This window comes from Haliaeetus leucocephalus, unplaced genomic scaffold (genome assembly GCF_000737465.1).
Source record: "Haliaeetus leucocephalus isolate CR32 unplaced genomic scaffold, Haliaeetus_leucocephalus-4.0 Scaffold295, whole genome shotgun sequence".
NCBI classification, from domain to species: Eukaryota; Metazoa; Chordata; class Aves; order Accipitriformes; family Accipitridae; genus Haliaeetus; species Haliaeetus leucocephalus.
In genome coordinates, this window is record NW_010972731.1 from 7,011,620 (window position 1) to 7,024,055 (window position 12,436).

The window sequence follows — 12,436 nt, forward strand, 5'->3', positions numbered from 1 at the left end:
GGAAGAACACAGTTCTTATTTAATTCAATAGACAGCAGCCAGCTACACCAGGCATATGCAAATTATAATGCAGAGAATTTACTTAAACTCTACCCCTCTCCCCCCACCATACATATGATAAATCTGCACTTCGAGCCAACTTTAAACACAGAATAATGAACCAGTAATTATCTTGTACGTGAACCACCACTAGTTTGTATTCTTCCCTGAATAACACTTTTTTTTTTTTCAGAAGAGAAAAAAGGACTGCTACAGAAACACAGCAACATTCAAACCCTTTAAAACAAAAGGTAGATTATTTAATGCATTAACGATGTTAATCTGAAGATAAATAAATCCACAACAGACTTTTAAGTTTCTTTTGAGATTTCCTTTTTCTTTGCAGAGAATATTTCGGATATTATACAGTACTGAGAGGGTGTTCTTTTATTTTCTTAATGTCCAGGTGAAAAGCAAAGCTCAGTTCTCTCTGCTCTCTTCATGGAACTCCTCAATGCCCTATTCCAGGCGTGATTCTTTTCATAAGCTTTTACTTGAAAGCGGAGTGGTGAACAACATTAATTTCAGGAATAACTGGATGGTTTGGTCCCTGAGTCATCTTCTTGAGAGCCCATACTCTGGAAGGGAGAGAGTTATTTCTTTTCAAAAACAGGTCTGAAGGTTTACCTTTGAGACAGACAGTTCTTTGAAGTTAACAGGTAGGAAAATAAAGTGCATATGAAATAACATGCACTTCCTCTTTGTTTTAAAGCATGATGTTTATGCACATAATATTATTATTATGTAACTATTAACACTGTAAACACTGACATTCAGTGCAACATACTCACTGCACTGAATCTCTTACATACTCTTACAAGACATTAAATCAATTACCTTCTGCACAAACTGAGGATTCACAGTGATCTCTTGATCCATGGCTTTCAGTCGTTCATCAAGCTCTATACATTTCAGCATCTTAAAAATATATATAAGTTGATTACTTCGTCCAGCTTGTACATGACCTTCAAGACATTTCATGGCTGTGCTATGTAGAACCAGTAACTTTTGCCATCACAAAAGTTCCATGTCAAAATATTCTCATCCTCATCTACCAAACAAAAGTGCCAGACCATTTTTTATTGCCTTATTTTGATCCATGTCTTCCTAACAATCCTTTTTAAGGCCACTGATAGACAGTCCCATGTGGGTCAACCACCTCAACCTACAGGCAGGTTATCGACAGCCAGTGGAAGTGATCCTTGAAGTCTAAAACTCTAAAAACAATCCTTCTAATCCATTTGATTCAAGGAACTTCACATCACCAACATCAGGCAGTCAGTCTACTGAAACATCTCAAGCTGTACAGAAAATACAGCAGGGAACACATTGACAGTAATTGACTATCAAGCTAAAACCTTTAAATACCAGTATGGTAAAATACTCAAATAATGACTCATAGTCCTCAATCTCTACATTTAAGTTACCTACACTGGCTTCTCCCAGCAGCTCTCTGATTACAGACTAAGGTTCTTTGGTAGGAATTCCAAAAGCAGTTAATATCTTAAAGATTTACCTCCTGATCAATGTTATGAAGCATAGCTGGATTGTTATATTTTTCAGGATTATCATGGAAACAGACCATACCATCTTTCTGATTAATACTTGCAAAGATTTCACCATCTTCTATCTGAAATGAGAGAGGGTTTAATTTAAGGTATCACTAAGAACAGAATTTCAGGTAACTACAACACACAGACTCCTTGTAGAATCATCTTTAACTTGTTTGCTTTTTATTTCCTAACAGCTTCCCAAAGACAAATGATGCATGCCTTATCTTCGGCAGGGCACATCTCTGAAGATATTTTAAGAGCAGTCTAAACACCACAGCAGACCGTTCTTCAGCCATTCAGAACACGGACTGCCAATCCAAACACGGACTGCCAATACAAAGACTTAAAGAGTCTTGCGTTGGATCAATTTTTAAATTAGAATAGTTTACCCAATTCACAAGTCTTACCATGTGGAGGACGTATTTTTCTGCTTCTTGGGGCCCCGACAACTGCACTCGACTTGCCATGTCTTGTAATGACAATGTTAAAAATGTCTGAAATTTAGAAAGTACCAAACCATTAAAACTAGATGTTAAGAACTTTCCCTATCAATCCTTCATGGCCTATGCAATCTTATTTTTGAAGTCCGATGGGAAGAAACAAGTGGAACGCATAGTTATTACTTACAAAAGCATCATGAAAGTGGAGTCAGTTCCTTCTCCAAAGGCATTAATTTGTTACTGTGCATGTATGCAGACCAAACCAATGGAGTCATTACTCCATTTCTGCAATTCCTTTTTACCCCAGACACAGTCCTGACCATGTCCAACCTCTTCCCTCACCTTTTTACATGAATAAGGTGACTGTCCATCCCTTGAATTTCCTTCAAGAGATGTGTGTATTACATTCCTTCCGAGGTTAGTTCTACTGCAACAAACATTTGAGCTTGCCAAAAAAGAGCTTTCCCTTGATCATCTTTAAGGATTAATCTGATCTCTCAGCTGAAGGAGCACATCACTCCATTGCTTCTTCTTTTCCTTTTACTTCAGACACTTCCAAAATCTGTCCTGTTCACTCACTCTTCTCTAACGAAGTAGCCTGTAAAGTTCAGTTTTCCTATTTTTTGAATAGAGAGGAAGGTCATTGGGTAGCAGTGCTCACAACCTTTTTGATTATGTGTGAAAATCTCATGGGCAAACCTCTCTGATAGACAGACATATTGAACCACCTTTTAAATAACGCATAAGTAGCCAACTGAATTGGCTTTCTATATAGAGCATTTTAATCTCATTTGTTTCAGAGACAAAAATCTCAGTTTTAGTCATTTCTCCGTGACATTACTACATTATCATTTTGCTCTGAATCAAATACATTTCAGACATACACTCTTTGACAAAAACTAATCACAATTTCTCAGCAAAACAAAACCCCTACATCTTACCTTGGTTAGCCTCTGAATATTCTTTTTGTAGAGAGATGACAAGCATTGCTTAACCAGCCCCATATTGTTATCCCTTGTGAATGTTTCACTGTGTTTGTTCACCAGATTTCGAAGCTCCGAGGGTTTATTGGTTGAATAAACTTGCGCTAATTCATGGTAAGCATTGCTAAGGGGCTGCAATTAGAAAAATGAGAACCCTTCTTAAAGAACACGGTGTTCAACCAGCCTCACAAAATCTATTCACTACTTTAACATTGAAGCTATGCAGGCATAAAAGTAAATTTATGTAAAGTAAAAGTAAAAAAGTAGCTCAAGCATCTCTCAAAAAATGTGATGCCCATACATGGCTTTACGGCAGCAGCAATAGATCCCTGTACACTACATCTGTAGTACTGCAATATAAGATTTAGTAAACATCGTTCAAGGACCTCTGTGTGACAGTTCTAGTTACAGCAGCACAAGAAAAAGTCCATTAGCTGACCAGCACACAAAGTAAGCTGAGTTCAAGGTAAATAGCATATTGACTAGTCACTGCCCATCCATTACATTTGTTCTACCCTCTAAGACAGTGTCATCCTTTACCACAATGCATCACAGCATAGACAACAGAGAATCAGAGGGTGAAGGCCAGTTCACCTCAATTATTTTAAAATGGCAATTGTTTGAGCTTGCTTATTAGTATCTGAAGTTAGGAGGAGATTTTTGGAACTCTTTAAAATTTTGGTCACAAATCAACAAACTCGGTGTTAAATGAGAACTAACTAAATTTTTAAAGTGTGTTATTTACCTAGGATCAAAACCCTCTTGCTATCAGTTTTGTCTTCCACGCTACACCTCCTAATCAGAATGCTTATAGACTCCAAACTTGCAGCTTTTTCAGAAGCTTTTATTCTTTATAAAGCTGGAGTTTTGCAATAAACTATTTAGCATTTTGTACTTCGACTAGATGAAGTTAGGGGTTGAATGTTTTTACAAGGACACTGCATACTAAAAGCCAAGTGAAGTCTGCGTCTTGAGTTCTAACTTAAAGTCCTACCAAGGGATGTGCAGTATCAGTGAAGAGAATATTGGCAAGTACTATTCAACCCTGAAGTTTTTCCAAGTTTAAGTTTAAAAATCTGCATCACAAATATGAACAATACAGTTTGTTTGTAATAGATGTAGAAGTTGCCAGACAATCTTTAGCTATTGTACACTAGAAAGGCAGCAAGAGATTGTACTCTGGCACATTGTGCATTGTTTCCCATGATCTGCAATGTTAAACAGTAGCATCAAATAAGGGTAGAAAAAAAAATATCATTTACAAATTCAGATTTGTTGTTCTACTATTTAGCTGTATTTGCAAGACTTACCTTAATGAATCTACCAACTATCTGGGAAGTGTATTTTGGTAGCTGCTGAACTTTGCCAAGTAGTATCAAAGAAACTAGAATATACTTTTTGTATGATTCCAACATAATATGACTGACTGCCATGGCTGGAGTAGTTATTGCCTAAGCAAGCAAGAAAGAAATGGAATAGAAATTTAGTATACTTACTGCTAGATCCTGGTAGCTACTGCATTAACAAAAATCTCAGTTTAAAGCTGCATGCAGAAAGGATACAATGACATACGGATTTCACCTTTGAGTATTAAAGCTTAACTAACTTCTGTCAAAATCAATTATCGAAAAATGTCCTGAAAAAGTAAATTCTATACAAGCTACTCAAAACATATCATGTTACAGTGATGCCTACCTTAAAATAACCCTGTTAAGATGAAATCAAAACTTCTTGCCTTGGTGTATATCTAAAATTGTGCTAGAAATCACCTGTAGCTACCTGTTACCAGGATCTATTACACAGTTCCTGTAGAACCTGGATTTACACAGATCCTTAAAGAGGATTCATAAAGCTATTCCATCATCAGATCTCATATTAAAGTATGCTGAAAGAGGTCTGCAGAATAGGGAAAAGGGATTTTAGTTTACTATAATACTGCTAGCTACTCCAAGATCTGACCCTTGTTTACAGCAAAGAAAAATGCTGCACCAGTTTATTTTGCACATTTGACAGCATTTTCCTCTCATACACACACAAAGTTTTCCCAATTTTGCTCTTTTCTCTTCTTTCACAGAAAAAGCAAAAGCAGCAAATATTGTAATAGCCTTGAAGAAGTGTAACCCCCCTCATAAAATTAGCAACAGTCTTCACAAAACCACTGGACTATTTTTTAAGAATACACAATTTTGAATGTCAGCCTGTGAACTGTTTCTATGCTAGCAGTAACAAGCAGGCATGTGAAAAATATTTATAGTGAGATAAATTTAACATCAACCTTTGAGTTGCATAGTTTTATGGTGCAATAGTTACTTGGCTGTAAGAGACCTTCTTAAAGGAAAACACCTCTAAAGACAGTTTGCTTGTTACTTCACTTTATACACTAAAGAGTACCATTCAGGCTGTACCTTTCATAAAAGGGCTAATAGTGAACACTAACCCAAATCTGGTTTTATGTATTACTATGATGAACACACATACTAAACCAAAACCTATGTGAATGATGAACAGCAGTATAGATCTGTTAGTAGAATTATATCCTTAAGATTAAGAATGCTTGTACTTTATGTTAGGTTCACAGCTTTTATTGCTATCCTTAGCGGCAATTCAAAGATGATATGTTCTCTGAGCACTATTACGCATGCTACCTTTGCCTTTCAATTGATCACACTTTAGACTTACCATTTTAGTTAAAGTTACCTGTTCATAAAAGTAGAGTGCTCTTTCAAAGTTCTTTAGCCCAGTGTATATCATCCCACCATAGTAGTAGTAACATAAAAAGTGCTTCGCATCATATGCCCCATTCTCTTTACAAATATCCATCATGTCCACATCTAGATACGGGAGGGCAGGTTTAAAGCATTTTGCTAACAAACAGAGCTACAAGAAAATAAATCAAGTTTTCATAAATTAGCCATTTCCTTTCAAATTTCCACAAGGAAGAAGTTGAAACAAAATTCATCTAGTATTATTAATAAACCTCACTCCTCCAAGAGTGAAAAAACAGTGCATGTCAGTAGTTCTGTAACACAGATTATACATTGTATCATGATATTTGGGAAACCCTTAACACAGATTGTGAACTGTTGTAAATTATCCAAATCTTAAAGAAATTAGACTCTGACAAAGCTGCTTGAAACTCCAGGCCTTCCAGACTACCATGCTGGCAGCACTAAATATTGCACTAAACGTTCCTGTCCAACCCTAAATCCCAGGAGTCAAGAATGAGACAGAAGTGTAAATCCAGGCCAAAGACATCGAGACAAACATGCCTTTTGTCAAACTTGAGCAAACTGAATCTGGATATTACACTTATACTGCCTAAGACAAGCTGTGTGTGACTTTCAGCCCAGAGAGAAGGGATGTCAAAGGACTTTCAGAAGTCATCACAAAACCAAAGATCTGGGGACATGCACTGAACATTTAAAATTAATGGAAGTGGATTTTATTTCAGTATAGCATATTATTTATTACTAGAAAAAAAACAGTTAAAAGCCATTTTTACATTGCAATATGTGAACATACATTTCCTCAAAGGGTTGTAGGCATTTTATAAGCTTTTACTCTCATAAAAAGCCCTTATAGTGCCCTTACCTGGCAGAGATCTGCATGTATTGAGGTCAGCTGGTTTGTGTTCATCTGCATCTTGTCTATGGCTTGTCTGAGAATGCTAATTCCTCGCAGGGGCTGTCAGAAATTACATCTCTTTCAGATAATTTCTCATAGATGGCAGCACATTGGATCTTATGTTGACACTTACAAATGAAAAATAACACTAATTGACAGGTTCCATTAAGTAATAGTTAATTTGAGGTTCCCTTTTTGTAGGATACTGCAGCCTCTCAGAAAATAAAATTAACCTTGGCTATACAACTTCTCCTGATAAACTAAATGAAGTCATCAATTCTGCTCCACAAAGCCAATCTCCATCAGGAATACAGTAATTTGTATCAATAAGAAAAACCTTTCTTGACCCCATGACACCATCTAAACTCCCACCAAATAACAAAGGCAAGGCTCTTGCTTTACTCCACTTAGACCAGACTTGATCTCTACTTTTATTTCAGGCTAGATTTCCCTAAATTGGCCTGAAAAAGTCAGTATCTTAGCAACAAAAACATTGGTCAAATTTTCTTAAACAAGTTTCCTTTTTATATTTTAATGCATTTAATCAAGAACATTATATAATACTGGTAAGAATAACTAGAACTGAAACTAGTATCACTGACTCACCAGCACTAATCATCTTTGCAGCGCTCTCCCTACTCACACACACATTGTCTGAAGAACATTCTTGGTACTACACAAACTACGAAATCTGTGAGAGAGCATGTTTTTAGGTGACTCTACCCCCTCCCCCCCGAATTTATCTTCCTTACATTTGCCTTAGAGAAATTTTTAAATCTTCATTTAGGTTCATTACCTCTCAGTAAACAAGTAAGAAGCTGCACAAAAGTACTTAAAGTGGCAAATCTTTATGAAGCGAGTAAGATACTGGTAACATCCCCTTTAAGAGCTTGGATATGTAGGTAGCTTATTTGCACCAGACAATACTTGCTCACCTGTTTTCTCTCCACAAGGGCATTTGTTAACTGGTGGCACAGGCCAGCAACTAAATACAGTAAAACACAAACAAAAAACCACAACACAGTGAAAAATCAGTAATACCAAACTATCAAAAAATACATAAAGTCTAAAAGTAAGCTTAACTTACAAGTGTCTGTTGCATATCTAATGTGTTCTCCATTACAAGTGCTGATAAAAAGCTGCACCTGTGAGAATAATGTTTCGAAGTCAGGGATGCTGGGCATAGAAAACTTCACAAACCTGAAACAAACAAACAAGAAGGTTTAGCACTTTAACATTTGGAGATTAATACAAAAAGCTTCATCTTCATCACTAAGTCTCTGCAGATGCATGTAGATGCTTGCAAACAAATCCGAGGTGTTTATGACAGATGGCATACGATTTCCCCAAGAGCTGCACAACATTTGAAAATACACTTTTCATGCACACCCCCATTCTCAATCTAGTGCAAACTACAAACTACAATTTAGAACAAAAAATTATCTTTGTTTGCCAAAGTATCTGGTACAATAGTTACAATCATAATAGAAACACTGGCTAATGATGATGAATTATAATACTCAGCCATGCAACTTCTCTGGATGCTTTTGCCTATCCTACAGCCATCTCCTGCTTGAATGTGCTCAAGATTTCTCAACTATTAGATTATTAGATGTGTATCTGTTGTTAGGAGCTCCTTCTCTTCACTTCCAGTTTCTCTCCATCTCTGGTGGTTCCTTAGCACCCTACAGGCTGTAGCCTTGCACACTGCTTCTTCTGTAAGATGAACTATGATTACGCTCATCTGAGGGCAATGAAAACTCTAGCTACGCATCCTACAAATGTCACAAAGACATACAGAAAGAACTGTTTAATGCTGCCAGAAGGTACCCAACCCTGCCCATACTTCAGTTGCTATACACTGTAATATGCAGTTCAAACCTACCTAGATCATGAACTGTCCTTCCCTACAAGGCTTATCGCTGTCCAGGTTACGTGCTGCCACCCCTTCCCTGTCTCTTCAGAGAGTCTTATTCTACCAGCATAGGAGTTTGCCATGCCACAGTTTCAGCCAGGAGAGCTTTCCTATATGCTCCATTGATACTATCTCTTCAAATAATACATTTTACATATTATTTCTTACAAACAGTTATCTTCCTCTACCTGTTTTAATGACTGTTTTCATGTACCCCATGATATGATTCTTCTGCTAACGCAGTACTGATGCTCTGCTTTTTGTAAATTCCTTTTTGTAAATTCCATAATGCATTTTTATGAGATTCTAGCGAATTGTAATATTAAGTGCACTATCTCTATGTATTACAGTAATTTTGTTTCAAATGGGTAGTAGAAAAAGTACTAGAATTATGATCCTTCCCTTAAAACAGAACTTTAAAATAATAGTGGAACCTGTAGACGTTTCACTTGCAGTTAGGTACAGCTAGAAACAATAGTTTGAGCTTCAGGGCCAAATATCATTATCCTACCTCAGCATCGCCAAGGCAATTCAGGTATTATCTTAAACTACAGACAGCAGCAAGAGCCTCAATGCTGTCTAGAGACAAATACCCAAGAACCATGATAAGAACCCATGTTTCACTGGAAAAAAAGTGTCGCTTCAGGCTTACAGTTCAATGCACTACTGCCCTGCCAGTCAAGTTGTAAAAGCTAGTTTTATACCTTTTTGCTGAACATGTATGGAAAAATAAAGACAAACACAAGAAATAGATACAGCCTTAAGGAAAACAAACTCCCAATATTACCATTTGACAGTAATGACATTTACAAGCTCCAAAGGTTTTTTTTTTTTCTTTTGAAAATACAAATTTGCCTTAGTATTTTTATTAATAAAATGTGCATCACCAAAGGAAAGTAAGCACCATTCTAAGAGATGCAGATTGAAAACATTTAGGTCCAAAAGAAAAACATTTGGTTGACAATTCAGCATGTTGCCTGAAGTTTTAATACCAAGATATTCAATTAAAAGAAAGCAACACTTACAAGACAGCAAGAACACCTAGTGAGTGTTCCTGCACATCCAGGGCACCAAGCACTGTATCCAGATGGGAAAGATTTTTTGCTAGCAGTTCTCCGCTTTTATTGATCAGTTCACAAAGCTGGGTCATTTGCCCTGAAATATAAAACATTGTTGTCAAACTCTAATTAGAGAACACTCACACATTCCCATATTTCATTACACCTTGCTTCCCTATATAACCTGAGGAAAAAGTAGTATCACCCAGAGATTTTACTTCTCTTTAATACGATAGGCATTAGTTTCCAACAAGTGAGGTACTCACCATATGTTTTTTATAGGGTGACAGCTAAGGTTCTGGCCTTCAGGATTGCAAAGGAGGCCCTCGGAACACAAAGGTAACATGAAAAGCGGCATCAGCTCACCTCTTTAGAAAGGGGGCTTCAGGGTTTCGTATCAATGCCAAGCTCCATCTAAGTCAAGTCTACAAAGCTTTGACCAGCTTTTGTGATGCAAAATTTTGCCTCATGTGGATAAATTTACCTACACTTGTGCCTTCTACGTGTTATAAGGGAAAAACCAAAACCAAAACAGTACCAAAAATAGTTTCTTCCACTTTCTAAAAAATCCCAATACCAGAGCTTGTTCCTTGCTGCTTCTCAAATGCCCTATCCACTTTTCAGGTCTGCTCATAAGCATTTTTTTGAAGTAGACATTAAAATTAAAACTATGTACCTACAACAAAAGGATTTAAAAACCTGTTCTTAAATTTACTTCAATTAGTTAAAACTACAATGTTATTCTATTGTTGTGAGCTATGAACACAGCATTAAAGGCAACTATTTTGAATTAGGAAGGTATGGTGAGCCCAGAAAACCTTACACAGAAAGCAGACCAATTATCATGAACTGCTTTCAAACTCTTCTTCCCCCCACAATTACTTGAATTAAAACTACCCCTTTCTGAAGCAGAGTATTGTTTCAGTGTTCAATCCTTGCAGATTAAAGAGAAAAAAAACCAGAGGTTCTCTCACTCTTACAAAAATCTTCATAAAATGAGGAATAGTGCCTCCATTCATAGAGATTTACACTATTCTCAACTCTCTGGCCTTTTCTTTGAAAAAGAAAACCTGGGAAGCCCTAGCAATGAAACAGAACTTTTGATCCCTCTGTTACTTCAAAGCCAACAAATGGGGGACCAGAGCCCAGGAAGTCCAGAAACCCGTCCCCAAAACCATGCTCTCCATACGGAATTAAAACCCCAGGCATAAGCATGGAAAGGAATAGGGCTTGTAAAATGCTCTGTGGTTTGACAACAGTATTCAAGTACTGCAAAACCTTAGTTCTGGTATCCTCCCTAGTAATCTACCCGTTCTACAACAATCATCTAGCATTCCCCTAAAAAACAAAGCAAAAAACACCCCAAACAACCCTCTACCCACAAACGCACACTGAACAACTTGTAGTCTAAGTAGAAATATGCATACCAGGCCCACCTAAATGTCCATTTATGTCACCTCCCATGCAGCCAAACGCTGATAACCAGAAACCAACACCATCACAAGTACACAGACTTCTGTGTGCTCTCATAACCTCCAGCAGCCTGTCTGGTGTCTGGATTTACTCTCTCACAGAGAACATCTATCTGGCTCGTCCCTAATGAGAGAACTTCCACAAAGTCAACCAGTCTCCCCTTGAACCTTTTGCATCCACAACACCTCGTAATAAAAAGTTCTCCAGCTGAACTACACGCCTACAAAGAATCACCTTTCATCTGGTTTGTACCCGCACCTTGCAGGTATAATTTGTCTCTTGTATCCGATATCCCCAGCAAAAATACTCTATATTTAATAAGTTAAATCAAAGTAAGAGAAAGTTGGAGCTCCACCCAAAAGTAACTGACAGAGACAAAGCCTGGAGCCATAGAGGAAAGCAAAGCATCAATTTTTTATCAGTTCCAGGGACCAAACATCCCATGCAGAGAAACACTCAGAACACATTTTAGGGAGCATCAACAGAGAAAGTTCAAGAACTAGGAAACGCTGTGCCCACACACAGGAAAATTAGGGGTCTGGCAATAAAACTACAGAATTCTAACTGTGGTTATTAAAACACTTTCTGAACACTTGGTTATGGCAACTCCAACGTCCAGCCTCAGGCCTCCTGTCGCACACTTCCACGGGAAGGCAGGACTCTTCTGTCCCCAGGAGCCAACATTTCCAAAATGGATTTTAAAACACACGTGCCACAAGTTGCACACTCATCAGTTAGGTGACAGGCTGGGCTAGAGAATGCTAGTTAAAGCCCCCGCGATGCCCGCTCCTCCCCCCCGCCTCCACCCCCCGATTTTGAAGGCTCATATTTTGGCACGGCCGCCGGTGCCAGCTTCACTCCGCTCACCCGGGACCTCCACTTACCGAAAACCACTCGCTACCTTCCCACCGCCTTGGATGAAGGGCACAAGCCGGCCCTTCGTGCCCTGTCAAACCGGCGGCACCTGAACCCCTCCGGGATCCCTCCGAGGCCCCCTCTGCGTGCGGCGGAGAAACCCTGAATTACAGCCCGGGCGGAGGGCCCCACCGGAGCCACCAGCCCCTCGGGGGAGCAGGACCGCCGGACCCGCGCCTGAGGGAGAGCCGTGAGAGAGGGGGCAGGCCCCGGCCCACCTCCACACACATACACACACCCACGCGGGGCTCCACCGGCCGCCGCCCCCTCCTCCTCAGGCCCCGCTGGTTCCCCGCCGCCAGCCGGGCCCACCCGCGGTTTTCCTCCCCCCACGGTCACCTTGGGCCGAAAGCTGCCGGACGCTGTTGACGAACTGCTCCAGGGCCGACGCCATCTTGGCGGCTGGCGGCGCGGCCGCGCGCGCTGGGGGCGGGGC

General features: G+C 39.0%; 1 protein-coding gene across 3 annotated transcripts; it reads right to left on the reverse strand.

The window, feature by feature from the left end:
• Nucleotides 1-175: 175 nt before the first annotated feature.
• COPS3 (COP9 signalosome subunit 3) lies at nucleotides 176-12,430 on the reverse strand. 3 transcript variants are annotated; one of them, XM_010570371.1, is made up of 13 exons: nucleotides 12,340-12,407; nucleotides 9,879-9,937; nucleotides 9,580-9,709; nucleotides 7,727-7,839; nucleotides 7,575-7,624; nucleotides 6,607-6,699; nucleotides 5,713-5,892; nucleotides 4,326-4,466; nucleotides 2,974-3,147; nucleotides 2,000-2,086; nucleotides 1,556-1,669; nucleotides 877-957; nucleotides 176-617 (listed from the first exon to the last, which is right to left on the reverse strand). In XM_010570371.1, the coding sequence occupies exons 3-13, from the start codon at nucleotides 9,702-9,704 to the stop codon at nucleotides 564-566; spliced, it is 1,212 nt and encodes a 403-aa protein (XP_010568673.1). In that variant the 5' UTR covers nucleotides 9,705-9,709; nucleotides 9,879-9,937; nucleotides 12,340-12,407; the 3' UTR covers nucleotides 176-563. The 3 variants fall into 3 exon arrangements, with proteins under 3 accessions (XP_010568673.1, XP_010568672.1, XP_010568674.1); XM_010570370.1 differs by lacking the exon at nucleotides 9,879-9,937 and having other exon boundaries at nucleotides 12,340-12,430; XM_010570372.1 differs by lacking the exons at nucleotides 4,326-4,466; nucleotides 9,879-9,937 and having other exon boundaries at nucleotides 12,340-12,430.
• Between the last annotated feature and the right edge of the window lie 6 nt (nucleotides 12,431-12,436).

Coding starts and splice junctions, on each gene's coding strand:
- COPS3 (XM_010570370.1), bottom strand. CDS start 12,394: ATGGCGTCGGCCCTGGAGCAGTTCGTCAACAGCGTCCGGCAGCTTTCG. Junction 7,625..7,726: donor TAGATATGCAACAGACACTT/GTAAGTTAAGCT, acceptor TACTGTATTTAG/TTGCTGGCCTGTGCCACCAG. Junction 3,148..4,325: donor TAGTTGGTAGATTCATTAAG/GTAAGTCTTGCA, acceptor TTCTAATTGCAG/CCCCTTAGCAATGCTTACCA.